The sequence below is a fragment of the Capra hircus genome, chromosome 19 (genome assembly GCF_001704415.2).
Source record: "Capra hircus breed San Clemente chromosome 19, ASM170441v1, whole genome shotgun sequence".
Lineage (NCBI taxonomy): Eukaryota > Metazoa > Chordata > Mammalia > Artiodactyla > Bovidae > Capra > Capra hircus.
This window is the reverse complement of record NC_030826.1, coordinates 32975559-33001495: the sequence shown is the minus strand read 5'-3', so window position 1 is coordinate 33001495 and position 25937 is coordinate 32975559. Positions and strand designations below refer to the sequence as shown.

General features: G+C 45.8%; 1 protein-coding gene across 6 annotated transcripts in view; it reads left to right on the top strand.

Annotated features, from left to right (window-relative positions):
• PIGL (phosphatidylinositol glycan anchor biosynthesis class L) overlaps positions 1–25937 on the top strand; it is a 51918-nt gene that overhangs the window by 6167 nt on the left and 19814 nt on the right. For all 6 annotated transcript variants that reach the window (XR_001919713.1, XR_001919714.1, XR_001919715.1 and 3 more), the window contains exon 2: positions 3417–3516. Coding sequence is in view for 3 of the 6 variants with exons in the window: in XM_018064721.1 (XP_017920210.1) it covers positions 3417–3516 (100 nt within the window). In the remaining 3 variants the exon portion in view is untranslated. The remainder of the gene's footprint in view (positions 1–3416; positions 3517–25937) is intronic.

Sequence of the window (25937 nt, the reverse complement as noted above, 5' to 3'; positions counted from 1 at the left end):
GGTCAAAGACATTTAGGACTTAATCATCAGATCCCAGAGGAGAGCTCATCCTTCGGAACAGAACACTGGAAACGATTACTTGCCAGGGAAAAACAGCAGAAGGCATACCTGTGGCTGATTCACATTGATGTATGGCAGAAACCAATGCAATATTGTAAAGCAATTATCCTCCAGTTAAAAAAGAAAATAGCAGAAGGCTTCCCAGAGGGATTGGCATTTGAGCTGGATGATAATGGTAGATTGTAATTCAGAGGGAAAGGAGAGGAAAAGGGGGAACGTTAAGATAAAACGTCAAGTAAAAGGGAGATTAACTCTGAGAACCAAACCAGGTGGATGCATATTATCACATAATCTTCAGAAGAGCCTCAGGAGAAGGCCATCATCTCCACTTCACAGCTAGAAAAACCAATGGCTCAGGAAAGTTAACTAGCACAAAGCATATACTCAATTATCTGCTGGAGAGTGGGATTGAGGGGTGCAGCAGCCAGACAACTGCACACAAGTACTTAGCCACTCAGTGGAGTCTCAGTGTGTGATCCCATGGACTGTATCCCACCAGACTCCTTGGTTCATGGGATTCCACAGACAAGAATACTGGAGTGGCTATTCCCTTCTCCAGGGTGTCTTCCAGACTCAGGAATCGAACCTGCATTTCCTACACTGGCAGGTGTGTTCTTTACCACTGAGCCACCAGGAAAGCCCAAAATGCAATTTCAGTTCAGTTCAGTCGCTCAGTCGTGTCCGACTCTTTGCGACCCCATGAATCGCAGCACACCAGGCCTCCCTGTCCATCACCAACTCCCGGAGTTCACTCAGACTCACGTCCATCAAGTCAGTGATGCCATCCAGCCATCTCATCCTCGGTCGTCCCCTTCTCCTTCTGCCCCCAATCCCTCCCAGCATCAGAGTCTTTTCCAATGAGTCAACTCTTCCCGTGAGGTGTCCAAAGTACTGGAGTTTCAGCTTTAGCATCATTCCTTCCAAAGAAATCCCAGGGTTGATCTCCTTCAGAATGGACTGGTTGGATCTCCTTGCAGTCCAAGGGACTCTCAAGAGTCTTCTCCAACACCACAGTTCAAACGCATCAATTCTTCGGCACTCAGCCTTCTTCACAGTCCAACTTTCACATCCATACATGACTACTGGAAAAACCGTAGCCTTGACTAGACAGACCTTAGTTGGCAAAGTAATGTCTCTGCTTTTCAATATACTGTCTAGGTTGGTCATAACTTTTCTTCCAAGGAGTAAGCGTCTGTTAATTTCATGGCTGCAGTCACCATCTGCAGTGATTTTGGAGCCCCCCCAAAAAAAGTCTGACACTGTTTCCACTGTGTCCCCATCTATTTCCCATGAAGTGATGGGACCAGATGCCATGATCTTTATTTTCTGAATGTTGAGCTTTAAGCCAACTTTTTCACTCTCCTCTTTCACTTTCATCAAGAGGCTTTTTAGCTCCTCTTCACTTTCTGCCATAAGGATGGTGTCATCTGCATATCTGAGATTATTGATATTTCTCCCGGCAATCTTGATTCTAGCTTGTGTTTCTTCCAGTCCAGCGTTTCTCATGATGTACTCTGCATATAAGTTAAATAAGCAGGGTGACAATATACAGCCTTGACGGACTCCTTTTCCTATTTGGAACCAGTCTGTTGTTCCATGTCCAGTTCTAACTGTTGCTTCCTGACCTGCATATAGGTTTCTCAAGAGGCAGGTCAGGTGGTCTGGTATTCCCATCTCTTTCAGAATTTTCCACAGTTTATTGTGATCCACACAGTCAAAGGCTTTGGCATAGTCAATAAAGCAGAAATAGATGTTTTTCTGGAACTCCCTTGCTTTTTCCATGACCCAGCAGATGTTGGCAATTTGATCTCTGGTTCCTCTGCCTTTTCTAAAACCAGCTTGAACATCAGGGAGTTCACAGTTCACGTATTGCTGAAGTCTGGCTTGGAGAATTTTCAGCATTACTTTACTAGCATGTAGTGGTACCAAAATGTCACTGTAAGTTATTTGTAAGGATACAGAGCAGTTACTTACCAGAACTGTTACTGGGAAGTATAGTGTATGTGTCGGGAAAATAAAGAATTCATGAGCTATTTAGGGTGCTGATGTGGTCCAGATCCCCAGAGGCATGCTGGAATAGCGGGTTACCAAATTCCAAAGGAGGATATTTTCCTAAAATACTCAGGACTGGCAGCCTTTTTAAGTGTTTAACAGATATTTGAAGACTATCAATTTAAAGGGGCCCAAATGACATATACCCAGACAACACTAATTCAAAAAGATACATGCTAGGAAAGATTGAAGGCAGGAAGAGAAGGGGATGACAGAGGATGAGACGGTTGGATGGCATCACTGACTCGATGGACATGAGTTCGAGTAAGCTCCGGGAGTTGGTGATGGACAGGGAAGCCTGGCGTTTGCAGTCCATGGGGTCGCAAAATCAGACACACCTGAGCAACTGAACTGAACATGCACACCTATGGTCATAGCAGCATTATTCACAATAGCCAGGACGTGGCAACAACCTGAATGGCCCACAGAGGACTGGATAAAGACAATATGGGAAATACATACAATGGAAGTTACCCATAGGAAAGAATGAAAAATGCCAGTTACAGCATAATGGCTGGACCTAGAGATTATCATACTAAATGAAGTAAATCAAAGAAAGACAAACACCACATGAAATTACTTATATGAGGAATCTGAAATATGGCACAAATGAATCTATCTGTAACAGAAACATACAGACATAGAGAACAGACTTGTGGTTGCCAAGGAGGAGGGAGTTGGGGAGTGGAAGGACTAGGAGTTTGGGGATTTACTCGAGGTAAACTATTACATGCAGGATGGATAAACAGCAAGGTCCTACTGTATAGCAGAGGGAACTGTATTCAGTATCCTGTGATAAACCGTGTTGGAGAAGAATATTAAAAAGAGAATGTCTATTATATGTGTATAACTGAGTCACTTTGCTGTACAGCACAACACTGTAAATCAGTTATACTTCAATTTAAAAAATAAGATTAAATAATAGAGAGGCCCAAAAGAATAGTGTGTCTGGATACCCTACTTGTTCTGAGTGGTTACAGAAGAGTCAGTCCTAAATCTGCTAACTGCAGAGCCAGTACCAAAGCCTGTAGCATGCGGCTGAAACACAGACCGGCAGACAGACAGACATGGGTAGACCGAGATGGAGAGGAATTCAATGGTGATTATAAAGCTTGTTCTTCACAGGTGTGTCTGACAGTAACCCTAGTGTTGTGTTTCTCCAACATTTTATCACAGCCACAACATTTTATCACAGCCACAACATTTTCAGATAGTTTAAATCCTTTAGGGAAGAAGATGAGAATGAGTGGACAGCAGATCTCCACTGATAAAGAAATCAACGACCATGTATTTGTTATCCTCAGGAAATTACTACAATCAAGGGGAGATCCGTAAGAAGGAACTCTTGCAGAGCTGTGATGTTCTGGGGATTCCCCCCTCCAACGTAATGATTATTGAAAACAGGTAAATTTATCTTTTAACAATGTGGAAATTCAGTGGCAATAAATACACCGTGATACACTCAAAAGACACAAAAAAACTCATGTGGGTGGGTAAGAACATTCTTATTTGAGAAGCTGCCCAAATATAGTTTCACATTTGTTTTCAAGTGGCAGTGTAACACAAATAAATTTTTTCAACTTCTGTTCAGATTTTGTCTTAAGATAGCTACTTTTTTAGTCTTTAAAAAAAAATATAAAATATGTCAGAAATGTAGAGAACAGTATTATGAGCAGTCACGAGCCTGTTGCCTAAGGCCAGTAATTACCAAGCCTTTGCTATGTGTGCATCTATCCCCATATAATATATCGTGTGTGTGCGAAGTTTTAGGGGTTATTTTGCAGTTATAACTGAGCTGTTTTTTCTTTTTATTGGAGTATAGTTGATTTACAATGTTGTAGTTAGTTTCTGCTGCATGGCAAAATGAATCTGTTATACATATACACATATCCACTGTTTTTTCAGATTCTTTTCCTATATAGGCCATTACAGAGTACTGAGCAGAGTGCCCTGTGCTAAACAGTAGGGCCTTATGTATTTTTATATAACAGTGTGTATATGTCAGTCCCAGTCTCCCAATTTTTTCCTCCCATGTATGAAGTATTTTAAAGAAAACCCAGCCATCAGGTTATTCTACCATATGTACTTAAGGATAGATCTCTTAAGAAGATAGACTTTTTTCATGCAGCCACAACATCATTAGCAACCCATCAAACAAAATTGATAGTAATGGCAATTCATTGGTTTGTCAAACACCCAGTCCATTTTGAGCTGCTCTGAGTAGCTCAAAAGTGTTTTTTCACAGTAGGTTTGTTCAAATCAGGGTATAAACAAAGTGTACACACTATAGCTGGTTGATATGCTTCATATCCCTTCCCCCTCCCAATGTGATTGATTGTTGAAAAAACTGAGGCAGTCGTCATGTAGAGAGACTTGTCTGTCTGCTTCCACGTGATATTGCCTCAGTGGTGGTTTTATCCTCTGTTTGTTTGCAAACTGGAAATGGGCACTAACTTTCAGGGAGCAGAATCATTTTAGGAGATGTGTACTGCCTTACTTTCAGTGATCCTACAATCAGCTGGTGCGTTTATGTGGTAACGGCCAATCCTTTTCATTGTAAAGACCCACATCAACCTTTCATGTAGTGCTTTCATGATTAGTAATCATTAATTAAGTAGAGATTGCAAAATGGTGAGTCTCTAAATATCTCCTGAGTTCCAAATATACCAGCTATAATTTTTCTATAAAGCAGAACTTTATCAACTGGGGCTATTTAGTTACCCTGATATATATAGTTTGACTCCAAAAGACAGGCTAAAATGCTTCTTTCCCTTTTGTCGCCATTTTCAGAATAGGAGTTGATCCCCTATGTACCTGCACCAGTAACCAATTATTTATTGGTTTGTCGGATGGGGCAGGCAGGAACTTTGGAGAAGGCAATGGCACCCCACTCCAGTACTCTTGCCTGGAAAATCCCAAGGATGGAGGAGCCTGGTAGGCTGCAGTCCATGGGGTCACTAAGAGTCAGACACGACTGAGTGACTTCACTTTCACTTTTCACTTTCATGCATTGGAGAAGGAAATGGCAACCCACTCCAGTGTTCTTGCCTGGAGAATCCCAGGGACGGGGGAGCCTGGTGGGCTGCCGTCTATGGGGTCGCACAGAGTCGGACACGACTGAAGCGACTTAGCAGCAGCAGCAGCAGCAGGCAGGAACTTACGTGTTCAGTTTTTCAGTTTAACTCATTATACTCTTTGATACTGCAATCATCTCCTCTTTGGCCATTGAGCCTTTTCTTGTTGGCACATATGTCCTTTTGATAAGAAATTAAGAATCTGACTTAATTTATTATACTTTTTATATATCCAAAAGATCATGCAGCTTCAGCAACATCCCCTACTTGTAAGATGCTACTCGTAAGAGGAGTCTTAAATGTTTTAAAAATAAATGATTCCACAGCTAGTTTGAAGATTCAAGGAAGCCAGGTGTCTTAGTCTGCTCCCTACTTGTAAGATGCTACTCGTAAGAGGAGTCTTAAATGTTTTAAAAATAAATGATTCCACAGCTAGTTTGAAGATTCAAGGAAGCCAGGTGTCTTGGTCTGCTCAGGCCACCATGGCAAAATACCAGAGTCTGGGCAGTTTAAACAACAGAAATGTATTTTTCTCTCACAATTCTGGAGGTTGAAAGTATAAAATCAAGCTGCAGCAGGGTTGATTTCTGATGGCATGCAGATGGCCATCTTCTCCCTATCTGCTCACAAGCAGTGGGGAGAGGGAAGTTTCTCTCTTCGTCTTCTTACAAGGCCACCAGTCCTATAGGGTTGCTGCTGCTGCTACTAAGTCGCTTCAGTTGTGTCCGACCCTGTGCGACCCCATAGACAGCAGACCACCTGGCTCCTCTATCCTTGGGATTCTCCAGGCAAGAACACTGGAGTGGATTGCCATTTCCTTCTCCAATGCATGAAAAGTGAAAAGTGAAAGTAAAGTCGCTCTGTTATGTCCGACTCTTAGTGACCCCATGGACTGTAGCCTACCAGGCTCCTCCGTCCATGGGATTTTCCAAGCAAGAGTACTGGAGTGGGTTGCCATTTCCTTCTCCCCTATAGGTTTAGGGCTCAACATTATGACCTCATTTAACCTTGTACACGTCCGTGCTAAGGTCACTTCAGTTGTGTCTGACTGTGCGACCCTATGGACCATAACATAGCCCACCAGGCTCCTCTGTCCATGGGGATTCTCCAAGCAAGAATACTGGAGTGGATTGCCATGCCCTCCTCCAGAGGATCTTCCCAAGCCAGGGATTGAACACAAGTCTCTTATGTCTCCTGCATTGGCATGCGGGTTCTTTACCACTATCACCATCTAGGAAGCCCCTCACTTAACCTTAATGACCTCCTAAAGACCTCATTTCCAAATACAGTCATATTGGGGATTAAGGCTTCAACCCTTGGATTTGCGGAGAACTGGCAGCATGCAGTTTTCAGTCTTTCAGCCTCTAGTTTCCTAACCAAGCAACGCAGAGCTCTGGAATCTTGCTCTGGGTTATTTAGACGAGTCAAAGGGAAGGATGAAGGGGACGAAGAGAAGGGACAGTTTCACAAAAGGCCCACATTCAGAATAATCATGGTAACATTCAATTCACTATCAGTGCCAAGGACCTCGCTAAACACATGATCTTGAAAATAATCCAGTTATTTCCCCAGGTTATAGATGAGAAACAGAGGACTAGTGAGAGGTTGAGTCATCTGCCCGGGGTCATCCAGCTGACCCTAGCAGAGCAAGCCTTGCAGCCAAGGCCATCTGGTCACTGCGCCCTGACTCCTCCAAGCCTGACTCACAGTCGCACAAAGGTCACCTCGTTCAATTCTTCAACTGACTGTACAAAGACAGATTTTTTTATGATCCTTTTTTTAGTTTCACACAAAGAAACTGAAGCTTAAGAGACTCCTCTGAGGTCAGACGTTTAATAAATGACAGTCAGTGCTAGGATTCGGAAATAGAAAGGAAGACGGAATTGATTCCTGACTTTCTGCAGGAAAGTAGGTCACCACTTTGTTAGGGTAAGCGAATGACCAACATGCTTAAGAAAACATCTGAGGTTGTGTACTGTCAGTGCTTTCTTCCATTGCTCTGAACTTCATGGCTTGATTCCAAGGAGGCATTTAGCCCGAGGAGCTCACCTAAGTAAACCCCTTAGCCAACACCTTAAAGAGAGAAAACAGTTCCATTTTCAAGAGAAGGCATCTGAGTCATTAGACAACTAAGTGGATACTCTTGGTAACCTTACCCAGTTCCTTAATACTTGTAGGTTCTGCTAATTTAAAGGACCATGTGATGTTTAAATGAATATTATTAATAGATACAGATTAAAGCTCCTGGAATGGGCAAGGCACCATGCTAGAGGCTGAAGAAAAAGAACAGTTCAAGGTCCAGTAACTGGATAATGGGTGTTGGCCTGATAGGCACCACTGCTGTGTTTGCACAAATGGTGGTTGTGCACGTGCTGAGGTTCAGGCCTAGAAAAGGGCTTAGAGACTCTCTCCCGGACACTTGGGAACTGAATGTGACTGGGAAATGCAGCCTACAGACTGAGTATTCTTTTGTTGCTTTTGTGCTGGAGTCCAAAGAATTGTTTCATTTACATTTCAAAACAAAAAGTAAACACACATTTCTGTATGTATATTCTAAAAGAACACACACCAGACTTGTCAGTAACCACTGCTCTTTAGTTGGGCCAGGGAAGAAGAACACTGCTGCTGCTGCTAAGTCGCTTCAGTCGTTTCCGACTCTGTGCCACCCCATGGATGGCAGCCCACCAGGCTCCCTCGTCCCTGGGATTCTCCAGGCAAGAACACTGGGGTGGGTTGCCATTTCCTTCTCCAATGCATGAAAGTGAAAAGTGAAAGTGAAGTAGCTTAGCCATCTTAGCAACCCCATGGACTGCAGCCTACCAGGCTTCTCCGTCCATGTGATTTTCCAGGCAAGAACACTAGCACTTCTTAATTTCACAGAATTCTATACAGTTTTATTTTGCTTTTGTTTTGTTTTTTTAAGGAAGCCTGTATTACTTTTTAAAAGACAAACAGACTTCAGAGATACTGCAAGTTCAGGCCCAGACCACCGCATTAAAGCAAGTCAATAGGAAATTTTTGGTTTCCCAGTGCATATAAAAGTAACGTCAACACTATACCATAGTCTATTGAGTATGCAATAGCATTATATCTAAAAAAAACATAACATACATAACATAACATTCTCCTTAATTGAAAAGTAGATATCATCTGCACCTTCAGCCAGTTGTAACAATAACATCAAAGATCACAGATCACATATCACCATAACTAATATGATAATAATAATGAAAAAGTTTGAAATATTGCAAGAATTACTGAAATGTCACACAGATACAAAATAAGCAAATGTTGTTGGAAAGATGGCGCCAGTAGTAGACTTGCTGTCATAGGGCCACAGCCCTTCAGTTCATTTAAAATGCAGTATCTTCGAAGCACAATGCTGCCGCTGCTGCTAAGTCACTTCCGTCGTATCTGACTCTGTGCGACCCCATAGAGATTAGCCCACCAGGCTCCCCTGCCTCTAGGATTCTCCAGGCAAGAACACTGGTGTGGGTTGCCATTTCCTTCTCCAGTGCATGAAAGTGAAAAGTGAAAGTGAAGTTACTCAGTCCTGTTGTGAAGTGCAATAAAATGATTATATATTTTTAAAGACTACTTCTACATGACTAATAAAAATTCTTCCCTCTGTGCTCAGCTTCTATCCGTAGAAGTGAAGGCTAAATTAGAAACAATTCTGTATACATTTTGGTAAGTTTGAAGTATAGAATAGAGTTCCTTGAAAAGATAGTAATGATTTTTAAGCCTTTTTATAAACACTGTGGTCTTCTCAGGGCCTCATTCTGAAGGACCAGTGGGCAGAGGGTCAGATACGCTGCTCCAAAGGGCTTAGGCTGGAAATGGGGAGGGGTTTAAGGGGGGCTTCCCTGGTGGCTCACATGGTAAAGAATCTGCCTGCAACGCAGGAGACCCAGGTTCGATCTCTGCATCGAGAATATCCCCTGGAGGAGGGCATGGCAACCCACTCCAGTATTCTTGCCTGGAGAATCCTCATGGACAGAGAAGCCTGGTGGGCTACAGTCCATGGGACTGGAGAGTTGGACATGACTGAGCGACTCACGCACGCACACGCACACACACGCACACACACACACACACACACACACTGATTGTAATGAAATAAAACAAAGTAGACCTTCCAGTCATAACCAGGCCCATAAAAACGCATCAGGGCCCAACAACCAACCGTTGGGAAAAACTTTTAGGGTCTCTGAGGTGATTGTGGTCTGATCCTTGCTCCTAGCATCCCATACCTGCTGTACCCACATCACATCTATTCCCACCACAAAAGCAGAGGATTCCCAGCACCCCAGTCTGTTCTCGTATGCAAGTCAGACTGCAAACACACCAAGCTTTCTTCTGCATCCACACTCATGCACATGCCCAGCCCTCCTCTGCCTGCTTCCTCCCCTCCCAGCTCCCCACATCCTAGCTCTCTAGCAAACTCCTATTCATCCTTGAAATCCCAGCTCAAGATTACCTTCGACTCTGCAACATCCATGATGTGCCCAGATTTTCTTGGGCACTTTGGCTACATTGGCATTGTCCCATCATATCACAACATATACATTTTTTTTACTCCATAAACCCCTCTGTATCTTTTATTCCTGTATCCCCAACCAGTGTCCTAACACTTAATACATAGTTGCTCAATGCATGTTTGTTGAATAAACAGGCTACTTGGCTCATACCAGAAGGTTCCTTCCTGTGGCAGCTCGTAAGTGTGTGGTCTCAACCCCCTTTCCTCGATTTTTTTTTTTCATTGACCCAGAAATGGTGAATAGCAAACCAATTCCTGAGACTTCAGTAAAACTGTTTTCACTTTTTTTTAAAGAAAACAGCCTTGATCCATGACTTGCATGGTTATTTTTAGCCTTTTGGAAGTCCTAAGTGAGGTTTGGGAGTATTTTTCTACATCTTGATTTTCCCACTCTGTCTGTTTGGCTCCACCATCCTAAGGTTTATCTTTTCTCCCAGTGCTCGTCTCAACATCATCCTGGCATTAACAAGCCCAAGACCTTAACAGACTGATTTGAATTGAACAAGGAAATAGAATCCAGTACCCACTAGGCAACATAAATGAGCCTGGCCCACTACCAGTTCCTGAAGTCTCTGTGTTTTCCAATAAATGCACACAAATCAGCCCCAAAGCAGAGAGTCTGGGGCTGCTGGGGTCCCACTGGTAACTAACCCCCTCTCCTCTTGAGACCCTGTAAAAGCCGGCCCCTTCCAGAAACCAAAACAGACTATATGCCAAGTGCCAAAGTGAACGTGACCAAGTGTCCTCTTACTGTAAAGAGATAAAACGAAGCTCCTTGCAGGGCCTTTTCTCCAAAGACACAAAGAAGTGACTCGGTACAGTGAGAGGGCAGCGTTCCAGTCCCAGTTGGCAAGAGCAGGGCAGGGCTCCCGTCCTCCCAGAGGCCACAAAGGACAGCGACGTTTCCTAGAAAAGGAGCCGTGGGAGGAGACTGCAGTGGACCGAGCTGATACAGAGCGACTTTGCCAACATGGAAGGCTGCTCCCATGCTATTTCAAAGGCAAGTTATTCTGGGAGCTGGAGGGAGGCTGGGTCGTCAAGTCAGGTGTCAGTTTAGAAGAGTGGGACCGGGGAGGCTGGCCTCAACAAGGCAGGTATTTGTGTCTGATTCTGCTCCTTGAAAGAGGCTGTAAATAAACCACAAAAATAGGAACCAAGGTGACTGTGTGTTGTGATATTCATTACAGCAAAAAAAAAAAAAACTGATAGCAACCTAATGTAGCAGTAGGTGATTAATTATATAGCCATGGTCCAGAACATTAAGCCGCAATTTAAAAGTTTCTTTTTAATATTAAAAAAAATTGAATAAATAAAGTTTCTTTTTAATATTTATTTATTTGGCTGCCTCGGGATACTCCTTACGTCATTTGGGATCTTTTGTTGCAATAGTTGCAGCACTTGGGCTTAGTTTCCCACGGCATGTAGGGTCTTAATTCCCTAACCAGGGATCGAACCCAAGTCTCTTGCATCAGAAGTATGCAGTCTTAATCACTGGACCGCCTGGGCAGTCCCACACAATTCAAAGTTTTCCATGCATAGTTCATAATCTAGGAAGATGTTCCTGATAGAATATTGAGTTTAAAAAGCAGAATATACTTCGTACACTCTTCTGTATTTTCCTTAGTTTTAATAATGAGCATACATCAGTTGTAAACCGACAGTTTCACTGAATTTATTTTACAGTATATTGTTTCTGGGAAGGTGAGGCTTGATTCTGAGGCACTTCCAAATCCTGTTGGAAGTGCCAAGGTAGAGCACTGCTGGCCAGCTGTGCACCCCCTCTCTGGGGCGTCTCACCAGGCGGGTATATTCCATGTCCTGTGACTTTCTGATATGGTGTTTTACTTGCTTCATCAAAGTTGCTGCTCTGTAAATTATTTCTTTTGCTGTCGTTTGCTATGGAGTTTGAGGGAAGAGAGTGAAATGGGGATGTTGCTAGGACTATAAGTGGAAGTCCATGTTTCAACTTATACAGATTCCTGCTGGCAGTTGAAGAAAGGGTGAATATAAGGAAAATCAAGACCAGAGAAAAGAAAAAGAGGGAAGTACAGTGTGATGGAAGAGCTCTCTTCCAGGAGTCATGAAATTTGGCTTCAGCTTGTAAGGCTGTGTGACCTTTGGCAAATAATGCCCTCTCTCTGGGCTTCTCTCGTCATATTTGCAACGACTGGATGAGATGGTGACTTTTCCTAAAGCTCCTAGATCTTCTTGGGCAGAGCAGAACGTGTTTATATGTGGTTGTTCTATAAACGGAGGGTCATGTGCTCAACTCAGCAATGTAGCTGATTTAAGTGCTTACCATTTTACTGAGGGCTTCCCTAGTGGCTCAGACGGTAAAGCATCTGCCTGCAATGCCGGAGACCCAGGTTTGATTCCTGGCTCAGGAAGATCCCCTGGAGAAAGAAATGGCAATCCACTCCAGCCCTCTTGCCTGGAAAATCCCATGGACGGAGGAACCTGATAGGCTACAGTCCATGGGGTTGCAAAGAGTCGGATACGACTGAGTGGCTTCACTTTCACTTTCATTTTACCGAGCACTTCTACATTTCATGACACCCATGGCAGACTGTGTCCCTTGTCACACACTTTGGTCCTTTCCTCAGGAAGCAGAGTAGGGATTTTTTTAATTAACAAATTAACATTTTTATTCTTATTTATTTATTTGGCTGTACCGGGTCTTAGTTGCAGCATGCACATGGGATCTTTTTTAATGTATATAATTATTTACTTATTTTTTTTTGGCTGGGCTGGGTCTTCGCTGCTACACAGGCTTTTCCCTAGTTGCAGCGAGTGGGGGCTACTTTCAGGTTGCGGTGCTTCTGCATGCTGCTCACTGCAGCGGCTTCTCTTGTTGAGGAGCACGGGCTCCAGGGCATGAGGGCTCAGTAGTCCTCAGGCTCTAGAGAACAGGCTCAATAGTTGTGGTGCGCAGGCTTTGCTGCTCTGCAGCAGATGGGATCTTCCCAGATCAGGGAACCATGTCTCCTGTATCAACAGGCAGATTCTTTACCACTGAGCCACCAAGGAAGCCCTGAATAGGGATATTAAAAAACTAAGAAGTAGATCCTTTAAGAACCAAACTGAGTTTAGCCAGCTCACCCTTACCTCCTCTGTCATAGTCCATCTGGGCAGCTAGAACAAAAACACTGCAGAGTGGGTGGCTCATAACAGAATTGTGTCACACGGTTCTGGAGGCTGAGAAGTCCAAAATCACAGTGTCAGCAGATGAGGTGTCTGGTGGGGCCATGTCTCCTGCTTCACGGACTGCTCCCTTCTTGCTGTGTCCTCACGTGGTGGCAGGACCAAGGGAGCGCTCAAGGGTTTCTATTCTAAGGACACTAGTCCCATTCAGAAGGATTCTGCCCTCGTGACCTCACTACCTACCAGAGGCCCCACCTCCAAATACCATCACATTGGGGAAATGGGTTTCAACATATGGATTTTTAGGGGACACAAATGTTCAGTCTATAGCATCTGCAGTAATTGCGCTAGGAACCAAAAACTCTGGATGAGAGGCAACTAATTCTCTCCCACTCAAGCCTTACAGACAAAGTCTGCGTCCAGAAGAAAGGTTACCGGGTCAGCCTTTCAGATTATTTCCCTACCACACCAAGTTCCAAGAAAAAAGTCTTAGTCATCTGTGGGATGAGAGCCCTCAGGACAAGAAACACTGCAGCTGCCTGTGTGTGTTGCAACGTAAGATGGTGTGGTGGTCCTCTGGCAAAACTGTCATGGTAAGACAGGCCTGGTCTGCATGCTCAGTCACTCGGTCATCTCCAACTCTTTGACACCCCCTGAGCTATAGCCCACCAGGCTTCTCTGTCCACGGAATTCTCCAAACAGGAATACTGGAGTGGGTTGCCATTTCCTCTTCCAGGGGATCTTCCCGACCCAGGGATCAAATCTGGGTCTGCCTGCATTCGCAGGCAGATTCTTTACCACTGAGTCACTTTGGAAGCCCCATAGCTTAACTAGCCAGTTTCTGTATTAGAAGGATTTATAGGGTTTACTCTTTTTCAGGTTTTCTTTTTCTTCTTTTTTCCTTTTTTAATAATACTGTCACCCTCACATATATAGTCAGTTGATTTTCAACAGTGCTGCCAAGACAATTCACTGAGGCAATATAGTCTCTTCTGCAAATGGATACCCACATACCAGAGAACAAGCTTCCCTTCCGCTCCACTAAACACAAAAATTAGCTCAAATAGACCCAAATAAGAAGAGCTAAAACTATCAAACACTTGCAAGAAAATATAGGAGTAAATCTTCATGAGTTTGGCTTAGGCAGAACCTTCTTAGATATGACACCAAAAGTATCAACCACTAGCGAAAGGAAAAACAGACCAAATTAAAACCTTTTTTGCTTGATGCATGCCATCAAGAAAATGAAAAGACAACTCATAGAATGAGAGAAAACATTTGCAAAGCATATATCTGAAAAAGGATTAATATCCAGAGATCAATACAGACAAATGTAATATATCCTTATATATTATATAGTATATATGGGCTTCCCTGGTGGCTCAGCAGTAAAAAAAAATCCGCCTGCCAATACAGGTGAAACAAGGGGCGTGGGTTCCATCCCTGGGTCAGGAAGATCCCCTGGAAAAGGAAATAGCAACCCACTCCAGTATTCTTGCCTGGGAAATCCCATGCTACAGTGCACAGGATCACAAAAGAGTTGGACACGACTGAAGGACTAAACAACAATGACAAACAGTATATATAACATATAAAATAATATATAAAGAACTTCTATAAGCAACAACAAAAAGACAAACAGCCTAATTTTTAAAATGGTCAAAGGACTTGTATAGACATTTCTCCAAAGAAGATACACAAGTGGCCAATAAGCACAGGAAAAGATTTTCAACATTATTAGTTATTACAGGAATGAAAGTCAAAACCACTGTGAGACACTACTTCACACTCCCTAAGTTGACCATTTTTTTAAAAAAATAAGGGAAATACTAAATGCAGGCCAGGATACAAAGAAATTGGACCCCTCAGGCACTGGTGGATTTGTGTAAAACAGTGTGGCAGTTAGTTCCTCAAAAATGTAAATACAGAATTACCTTTACCCAGCAATCTTACTCCAACATAAATACTTAGAAGAATTGAAAACATTCAGATGAAAACGTGTACATGAATGTGCACAGCAGTACCATCAGTTCAGTTCAGTTCAGTCCCTCAGTCATGTCTCTTTGCGACCCCATGAATCACAGCACGCCAGGCCCCCCTGTCCATCACCAACTCCCAGAGTTCAGTAGCAAAAGGGTAGAAATGACTCAAATGTCCATTCACAGATGAGTAAATGAGCAAAGCATGGTCTGGCCATACACTATACTATTATTCCACCACAAAACGTAGTGAAGTCCCATCACATGTTACAGACTGCATGAACCTAAAAAGAAGCCTGTTAACAGGCAGCCACACAGGGTATGATCCCCACACAGGGGATTATCTGAAATACCCAGGGCAGGCAAATCCACAGAGACACAAACTAGATCAGAGGCTGCCAAGAGTGGGGAGGGAAAGGGAGTGGGAAGTGACTCATAATGGGGTTTATTTTCTGAGATGACGAAAATGTCCTAAAATTGCAATGACAGTTGCACAACTCTGTGAACATACCAAAAAAAAAAAAAACACACCACACTGAATTGTGCACTTTAAACGAGTGGACTAAAAAATTACGTGAATTATGTCTCAATCAAGCTGTTCTGAAAATAACTAATATTTAATAACAATATTTATGATGGGCACTGTAAAAACAAACAGTACAAAAATATATCCAGGGAGGAAAAACGAAATCTCCCTCCACATACGCTTCTCTCCTCAGAGAAAATCACTGTTGACTACTCAATGTGTAAACTTCCATACCTTCAATACTTTACAAATGCAGATTTACATACAGAAACACAAATATAGTTCATTTTTCAGTGAGGCATACTATTCCATGGGATACCTGTATCATAACTTACTTGACTAATAAAACCGTCTGTCCTGTGGCTTTGCTAGAATCATCATTCAGTTCAGTTCAGTCGCTCAGTCGTGTCCAACTCTTTGTGACCCCGTGAATTGCGGCATGCCAGGCCTCCCTGTCCATTACCATCTCCCGGAGTTTACTCAAACTCACGTCCATCGAGTCGGTGATGCCATCCAGCTATCTCAACCTCTGTCATCCCCTTTTCCTTCTTTCCCCAATCCCTCCCAGCATCAGTCTTTTCCAATGAGTCAACTCTTCGCATGAGGTGGCCAAAGTACTGGAGTTTCACCTTTAGCATCATTCCTTCCAAAGAATACCCAGGACTGATCTCCTTTAGAATGGACTGGTTGGATCTCCTTGCAGTGCAAGGGACTCTCAAGAGTCTTCTCCAACACCACAGTTCAAAAGCATCAATTCTTCAGCGCTCAGCTTTCTTCACAGTCCAACTCTCACATCCATATATGACCACTGGAAAAGCCATAGCCTTGACTAGACGGACCTTTGTTGGCAAAGTAATGTCTCTGCTTTTCAATATGCTGTCTAGGTTGGTCATAACTTTTCTTCCAAGGAGTGACCATCTTTTAATTTCATGGCTACAATCACCATCTGCAGTGATTTTGGAGCCCCCAAAAATAAAGTCTGTCACTGTTTCCCCATCTATTTCCCATGAAGTGATGGAACTAGTTGCCATGATCTTCGTTTTCTGAATGTTGAGCTTTAGGCCAACTTTTTCACTCTCCTCTTTCACTTTCATCAACAGGCTTTTTAGTTCCTCTTCACTTTCTGCCATAAGGATGGTGTCATCTGCTTATCTGAGGTTATTGATATTTCTCCTGGCAATCTTGATTCCAGCTTGAGCTTCATCCAGCCCAGTGTTTCTCATGATGTACTCTGCATAGAAGTTAAATAAGCAGGGTGACAATATACAGCCTTGACGGACTCCTTTTCCTATTTGGAACCAGTCTGTTGTTCCATGTCCAGTTCTAACTGTTGCTTCCTGACCTGCATATAGGTTTCTCAAGAGGCAGGTCAGGTGGTCTGGTATTCCCATCTCTTTCAGAATTTTCCACAGTTTATTGTGATCCACACAATCAAAGGCTTTGGCATAGTCAATAAAGTAGAAAGATGTTTTTCTGGAACTCTCTTGCTTTTTCCATGATCCAGCGGATGTTGGCAATTTGATCTCTGGTTCCTCTGCCTTTTCTAAAACCAGCTTGAACACCTGGAAGTTCACAGTTCACGTATTGCTGAAGCCTGGCTTGGAGAATTTTGAGCATGACTTTACTAGCGTGTGAGATGAGCGCAATTGTGTGGTAGTTTGAGCATTCTTTGACATTGCCTTTCTTTGGGATTGGAATGAAAACTGACCTTTTCCAGTCCCACTGCTGAGTTTTCCAAATTTGCTGGCATATTGAGTGAGGCATTTTCACAGCATCATCTTTCAGGATTTGAAATAGCTCAACTGGAATTCCATCACCTCCACTAGCTTTTTCGTAGTGATGCTTTCTAAGGTCCACTTGACTTCACATTCCAGGATGTCTGGCTCTAGGTGAGTGATCACATCATTGTGATTATCTGGGTTGTGAAGATCTTTTTTGTACAGTTCTTCTGTGTATTCTTGCCACCCTTTCTTAACATATTCTGCTTCTGTTAGGTCCATACCATTTCTGTCCTTTATCAAGCCCATCTTTGCATGAAATGATCCCTTGGTATCTCTAATTTTCTTGAAGAGATCTCTAGTCTTTCCCATTCTGTTGTTTTCCTCTATGTCTTTGCATTGATTGCTGAGGAAAGCTTTCTATCTCTTCTTGCTATTCTTTGGAACTCTGCATTCAGATGCTCATATCTTTCCTTTTCCCTTCTCTTCTTTTCACAGCTATTTGTAAGGCCTCCCCAGACAGCCATTTTGCTTTTTTGCATTTCTTTTCCATGGGGATGGTCTTGATCCCTGTCTCCTGTACAATGTCATGAACCTCATTCCATAGTTCATCAGGCACTCTATCAGATCTAGGCCCTTAAATCTATTTCTCACTTCCACTGTATAATCATAAGGGATTTGATTTAGGTCATACCTGAATGGTCTAGTGGTTTTCCCTACTTTCTTCAATTTCAGTCTGAGTTTGGCAATAAGGAGTTCATGATCTGAGCCACAGTCAGCTTCCGGTCTTGTTTTTGCTGACTGTATAGAGCTTCTCCACATCATTAACCATCGTGAAATAAATAACACCCCACAGCTGTTCACACTGGAGTGATACATAGAGTAAGAAGCTATTTAGTTACACATCAGGGTTTGCAGTGTGGGCTTCCTGTCCACCTCCAGATAAGACCTTGACCCTAGTGAGGTGAGAAACCTAGATTCTGCATTTTTTACGGACTCCCTAGATGATCGTAAAGCACAGTAATGTTTGGGAACCTCTGAGCTGCTGTTTCTGAGTTGCAGCTCCGATTTCCTGAGACAGAGAAGTGGAGTGAGCAAGCCTGGATCAGGTCACCCGGGATGGGGGAAGCTTGGATCAGGTCACCTGGGAAAGGGCATTATTTGGTCTTTTTGCTTGGAGCATAAGTGTAGGAGCAAGTTTTCTCATAGGAATGCAAGAGCAAGAAGGACTGAGAGTGAGGAATAAAATTCTGGAGTCTCCAGTCACTGGCATTCCTGGGGGGCATAGAGACACACCTCTATGTGTCGCCCAGAGCATGCAGTTCCCCGAGCCCGAGTACCAGTGACACAGCCTCAGCTCTGAGCTCAGCCACGTCTCACAAGACCTCGGAAGCACTGGCTGCTTCAGAAGCCATCCATGAGGAGCAGAATCTCTCACTCAGGACTCACCTCTCTCAGCAGAGATGTTAATCTCTATTAAGCAACTGAACAGTGAGACTTTGTAAACACTTTACCTCACTGATTATATAAAAGTTCTCACTGAACTATTACAAAGTCAGCAATTAAACCTGTTGAGTTAGAGTAAGAATACACTGATTAGAGTCTTGTCCCATCGTTCCACTTCCCAGCCTGTCTGTTGGGGATGCCCGGGACCCCCTGCAGGCCAGTTACAGCTTTGGGGTCACTCCTGGCACTTGCTTAGCTGTGCCTGGCTAGCAGCTGGTCTCACCAGGCCCTTCTCGTAGCTGCTGAAACTCATAGGGAGGATGTTCACGTACCTCCCCGTAAACTTGGATGGCCACCATGACACTGCCGTTTTGTAAATCATTGGGCCCTGTGCCCTTCATGCTCATGACCAGCATCCTTGGTGCTGGGGTGTCCACCCAGAGCCATCAGGCAGGCCACTCCCAGCCTTCCCATCCTGCCAGCCTGGTCACTGTGGACCCTCCTCAGCCTCCTCAGTCCTCTTCTGGCAGCCTGAGCACTCACCTCTGCTGACCACACCACTGCCCCCGAGGTTGCTGTGGAGGGTACCGGGGACCTCTCAGCTCCCTCCCCTGCTCAGCTCTCCAGCCATGTATCCATTTTGTCTCCATCTTTCTATCCCCACCCTCTGCATCCAGACTTCGGCAGAGAGGTCCTCTCATTGAAACACAGGTGGAATCCTCAGAAACCTTTGAAGACCCCTGGGTCTAATCACATAGGGCATCTGCTGCTGACTGCCCTTCTCTGTGGCCCAGCACCCATCACCCTTTTCCTTCCTTGGCATCAAATACCATCCAATCCAGAGTCAGCTCAAGAGCTGACCTTTACAGGACCCTGACCACATGCCAGGGTCTAAATGTCCATCAGCTTTTACCTCGTTTCATCCTCACCACAGCTGATGACACAGGAGCTGTTAGCGCTCCTTGAGTCCTCAGCTCTGCTCCCTGCTTCACACGTCCATCCTCTGCGGCTGGATCGCCCGGGCCTTACCTGGCTCCTCCTGCCCCTGCAGGTAGCTTGCTCTCTACCACCATGGCTGATTGGTTTGCCGCATCCTCAAACATCCTCACAGCTACACAAACCCTTCCTGGCCTCCCAAGTCCTTCAGGCCTCCCGCCTCTTTCTTCCTCCCAAACTTCTTGAAGCTCCTGGCACTGCTCCCTCACCACCCACTGGCCCGTTCTTCTGCACCACCTGCCCCTTTTCATGGGCCCTGCTGTCAGGGCCACCCATGGTCCCCGCGAGGGGTGAAATCCAGCAGCCTTTCTTTCCTCAAGCCCCACCAGCATGGTCCCGTGCACTGGTCTGCTCCGTCTCTGCCCCACCAGACTGTCCCTCCCTTCTCCCCCAACCCGACTCGAGCTAAGGTTCTGGTTCCTGCTCCCTTGAGGCTATTCCCGGAGAGCTTCTCCATGGCTACAGCTCCTTCATGAGAATTGTTTTTTTTTTTTTTTTTAATGCACTGTTTTAATTTTGACAGTCTTAAGACAAACCAAAAAAAGGAAGTCCCAGCTGACTGAGCACTCTGTAGCTGGGTACCACCAGTTTCAGTGCCCCTCCTAGCACTCTGCATTATTACACCAAGTGATGACTAAAGTGACACCTCTGACATGGGCTTCCCTGGTAGCTCAGACAGGAAAAGAATCTGCCCACAATGTGGGAGACCTGGGTTTGACCCCTGGAGAAGGGAATGGCAACCCACTCCAGTATTCTTGCCTGGAGAATTCCATGGACAGGGGAACATGGTGGGCTACAGTCCATGGGGCCCCAAAGAGTCGGACACAACTGAGCAACTAACACTTTCTGACTGTAAGGAAGGCACCAGGCAAACATGAAGTCCTCACATGTGATGCCGCTGGAGTCACCTTCAGTAGCGTTTCTTCCTTGCTCCTACCATCCAGTCAGACACTAAATCTGACAAAGTCTCCTTCCATAAGTGTTCTGGGCACCTTTCTCTCTCCCATCCCCAGGGCCTCGTCTTTGGTCTGGACCCTTGCTAAGGCCTAACTGTGCTCCACCCCCAAGTTCACCCTTCACTTTCCCAGGCTGACATCCTAAAGCAAACCCGACCCAGCCACTGCCCTGAGGAAACCTCCCTATGCCCCTCCCTGTATGATGGTCTCTACATAAGACAGGTGGTGCCCTCAGTCACGGCCCACACTCACCCTACACACCATGGCTCCACTCTTCTCTTTTGAGAACTCTAGCCCCTGTCCGGAGGCCTGTTCACCCTGACCCAGCACAGACACCGCCACCTACATGAAACTCTTTCATCCGAACTGTACAACGTTAACATTTCCTCTCTGAACCACCACAGCAACATGTTTGTTTTTTGCAGTGACTTTTTGCCCTGGACTTCATTATTTGAGCACTGGTCTGATCCTTCTGCGGTGCCTTGCAGTTCACTGGAACCTTCAGTTAAGGTTCCCTTTCACCCTGAGATGCCCCAGGGACTCCCTGGTTTGGCAACCCCCTTCCCACACTGGGACTCCAGGGTGTCCTAGTGGGCTGACTCCACGTCCCACCCTCTGGCTTTGCTTCTGCTCTTCTCACTTGGTTCCAGGTGCTTACTGAAGTCAGGGATGAACCCCTTCTCTGACATGGCCCTAAATTTGGCTTTTTTTTAAAAAGGGAGTGAGGCAGACATTTCAGATACCAGAATGTCCGAAAGTCTAGGTCCTGGCCCTTCTATCTCTGTCTTGAGCAACACTGCACAGCCTCTGCTCAGGGGGGCCCTTGGGAGTCCCCTGGGGAGAGGGGAGGGGTGAGGACCGAGACCTGGGCCTCCCAGCTGAGCCCTGTGACCGCTGAAGTGAGCTCAGTGAGCAGCTCTGTTTCTCAGTTGCCACGTAAGACAGTGAATTGGCAAATTTGGGGAAAAGATCTCACAAGAACTTCACAGGATTTACACATCTTGTTGGGGTACTAACTAATGTAAAATGCACGTCTTCCTGAGAAAGGTGAGCTACAGCCCTGCCTGACAGCCCTGACCTGCAGGTCCCTTTTATGTGCCTGAGAAAGGAGGGCCAGGCGCCTCTGTGGAAAAGGGTCTCTACACGTGGTCGTTGTCCACGCTCTTAAATTGCTTGCGGGGGTAGGATGGCTGGCAGCCCAGATGTTTCACAGACACCAACTGGTCTGTTTCAGTCTCTTCCTGGTTCTTGGTCCCTTCTTTCCTCCTCGCCTTTCCCTGTTTCTTTTCCTCTCTCCTCTTGGGCTGGTCCCTGGCGATTCCCGGAGGCGACTCACCCCCGCCGCGCAGCAGCCCAGGTGACCCGCCTGCGCCCCGCCCGTCTCCGGTGGCCCTGAACTCGGGTGACCTTTGCTCGCCCGGACGACTGAGGAAGTCCTCGGTTTAGAAATATGCCGGAGTGAGGGGTGGAGAGGGGAGGGGAGGACAAGCCACAGGCCCAAATAAGGGCGCGCACGGCGCCCCCGGGGCGCGGTGACTGTGCTCACCCCCGGGTCCCCAGGCTGGCAGGAGGGAGGAGGGGAGAGCCCACCGCGCCCCTCACCTCGAGGCCACGCCTCACACAGCCGGGGGCAGTCACTACAAAGTGCAGAGCAGGTCACAGTTATTCCTGAATTTCCCGGGTCGAGCGCGGAGGTCCAGGGCAGGGCTAGGTTTGGGGACTTTTCCTGCGGAATTGACGCCGTGTTCGCTCACTGCACCCCCCCGGGGGGGGGCGTTGTCTTCTGTGTGTCCGGTCGCGTCCAGAGCGCCCATCCCAGCCCCTCGGGGGTCGCAGGGCCGCAGCCCCACGAGGTGCCCTCCCAACCCCGCCCCGGACCCTGCATCCGCGTTGGTGCCCAGTCCACGCTAGGCCCGCGGGTAAAAGTGCAGAGATCCCACGCTCTGGGAGCCCTGCCCTGCCCTGCCCCGCTCTGCCCTCGCACGGAATCCAGCAAGCGTTGTCGGCCCTCAGGTGCTGGAAAGCTAGCCCCTCAAGATCAGTACATCCCTCTTCCTCCTCCCGGACGGACGCGTGGCTCAGATGCTTTTCTCGCGGTCTGGCAGCCAGCCCGCGGGATCCCGGAGCCAGCCCGCAAGTCTGCACCGCCTCCCTTCCCCCTGCGACTGCCCTCCCACTCCGGGTCAGAGCCCCCAGCAGGCTTTGCTTTCTGGGGAGCCCAGGCCAGGGTAGCTGGACTCTTGAACCCAGAGCCCTTTATTTGGAAGTTTTCTCACAGAAGGGCTTTGTTTCCAAAATTCAATTCCTCTTAATAGATTTCCTCTTTCACATGAGTCTCATTCTTAAGTCAGGAGCAAAACTAAAATTTAGTTACTGGAGAGGTTTTTTTTCCACTTTTGTTTTAACATTCCTTTCCTTGGGTGTATTTAACTTTCTTTGCTTTGACTTTGAACATGCCCTAAAACTCTTGTGTTATCTTTAGCATTTTTCAAAAGCCACAGTTCAGGAAGTTAAAGAAATTGTTCCCTGGTGGCAGAACTACAGAACTGCAGCCTCTTTCCCTCTGTAAATGCAGTGAAAGTGGTGTCTCTGCCTGAGTGGACTTCCACTGTTAGGCTGATTACTTCGGCAGAGTCGTTTCTAAAAAGGTCAAAGGGCACAACTGGGTAGCCAAACAGCCTTCCCGCACAGGTGCAGCCAGTAAACTGGCCCCTTCCTGTGACCCCTCCTTCACACCATGTCCTGCTTTAATTCTGCATTTATTTGACTCCTGAGAATTAGAGGAATATATGTTGGTAGCTTGCATTCTCTGCTTTGTAAAATGCCTCTTCAAACAATCTTTCACAGGTCTTTATAATGTTTCAGTCTCCAGGCTTGCTTTGTGAATGACCTTGGAAATTCTGCCCTCATTCCTGGTTCTCCAGGGCTGGCTTCTTATCAGGAACCATCACCTCACTGATGAGATGTAGAGCGCCACAGGTCTCTTAATCAAGAGTCTAGGTTCAAGGTGTGACCTACCAGACACTTCATTTCTGAGCTGAAGGGCTCTGCGAGTTGCAGTCCTCCTGCAGGGGGTGGCTGATACAACCCCTGCTGTCCTTGTCCTCAAGTCTTCAGAGGTGCCATCTCTGCTCTACTTGGCAAAACCTGGCCAGAAACCTGTTTTCAGCCACCCTATCCCCTGTCTCATCCAGAAAGAGTTACTCGGCTTTCCATGTTAGCAGAGCTACCCAGGCACACCAGCACCGGAGGTATCTCCATATACTTTTATTAAAGTTGCAATAATAGCCGAGAAGTAGCTTGCTAATAATTGAAGGAAGTTTCTGGGACCTCTTGGTAACTTTATTACTGTTTGCCATGGGCCTGCTCACATCTAGGTTTGGGGAGAGCTGGGAGCAGCTTCAGAATCCTTGTCCACTGCTGAAGCAAACCTACCACGTGGTTCACACATACCTCAGGTTGGGTATGGCAAGCCCAGATGTCCCTTAAATATGAAGCCTGACTACTCTTAGGACTTGGCCTCTGTTCTATTGAAACAGCAGGGAAGGGGGCCACCACAACACTTCAAAGAACCACACAGCCTGAGGACACGACAGAAACTAATTAGAACCAAATAGATTCAAAATGGCCAACCCCTCGACTTCCACTAGACCTTGAGCCTCAGTATTCATTCGTTATTGTAACACATCAGCAAACTAAGTGACACACCCACAGGCACCATGACAGTTCCCAGGCCACCAACCATAAAGGTCAAAAAATGGACAGTGGCCCCATTCCTGCAGATCCCCACCCCTTCCCCGAAATAGCTGGAACACTCCTCGCACTCAGTAGCTCATGAAATTACCCACCCCTGTTGACAACCCCCTACCGTGTGCCACTCTGGGCTTCTAAGATGGCCCGCATTCTGTCTAGGGTGTGTTTCTCTCTAAATGAATCCATTTCTTACCTATCACTTTGTCTCTCACTGAATTCTTTCTGTGATGAGACATCAAGAACCTGATCTTCAATAAGTCCTGAGACCAGGGGTAGTGGTCTCAGTTAAAAGACTGTGAGTTCAAGTCCCAGTTGGACCTGCACTGTTTCACTCTTACTGCTGAATGACATCCATGCGATTTCCCAGAAGAGCTGGTTACCAAGATGAAATGGGGCTTCTGACAACACACACGTTCCACTGCAGCCCCACTCAGCCAGCCTCTAGTGCCTCTCACTCCACGTGTAACTCATTCCCTTCCAACCAACTCTCTCTAGCTGTAGAAAAATGTAAATGACTGGCCTTTTCCGGCTTCCCTGGTGGCTCAGACAGTAAAGAATCTACCTGCAATGCAGGAGACTTGGGTTTGATCCCTGGGTTGGGAAGATCCCCTTGAGAAGGAACCAGCAACTAACTCCAGTATTCTTTGCCTGGAGAATTCCATGGACAGAGGAGCCTGGCAGGCTACAGTCTGTGAGGTCACAAACAGTCAGACGTGACTGAGTGACTTCTACTTTCATGAGTCATAAGGAAGTAGGTATAAAACACCTGAGATTTTTCGGAGGCATGGAGCTCTGATTAGAGTTGTCCCTGTTCGTCTTTCCCTCCAGCCTATAAAGTACACTGCTCTTTCTCTCTCTGTGATGCTGTTCCTGGTGAGTTAACCCACTTTCCACTTCCTCCTCTTAACACTGCTCCTCACAGGGAGATCTGCTAAGTTCTCCTTGCTTTATCTCTGACTCCCAAGTGACATCTCTAGGATTTTATCCCAAGGGAATATTGAGAGATTCATATGAAGTGTATGAATCTCACATCATATAACGATGCTAGTTACAACTTTTTTCAATAATAAAAATTGGAAACAACCTACATAATCAGTAAAATAGAGGCTTTACAGAATGATGGCATATCTAAATCAAGACCTGGTTATGCAGCAGATGACAGAAAACCCACAGTGACTACAACAGCTGTAATAGGAGAGGGGCTGCTAGGGCTCAGGTGGAGGGCCAGGGCACCTTCCTTTTGGCAACTTTACTCTGCCTCGCTTTCAGACCTAAGTTACTTCATGCATCTCGATGGCAGCTTCAGTTCCAGTCCTCCTCCCTGACCCCAGCCAGCAAAACGCAGGACAGCACCAAGAAAAATAGGGCAAAGGCCTTTTCACCAACACTCCCTTAAGGAGGGGCCGGATGGCTGACTCACACTTGTGTTCACACCTCTGCTGGCATGTTTATCTAAGGCGGGATTGTTAATCCATCAGAGAAGAAAGGAACTATTGCAAAAGTTACTACTTGGACCCAAGCCTTGAGTTGATTAGGGCTGAACTTTAGGCAAAAGTCTTCCCTGGTGGCTCAGATGGTAAAGAATCTGCCTGCAATGCAGGAGACCCAGGTTCTATCCCTGGGTCAGGAAGATCCCATGGAGATAGGAATGGCTATCCACTCTGGTATTCTTCCCTGGAGAATTCCATGGACAAAG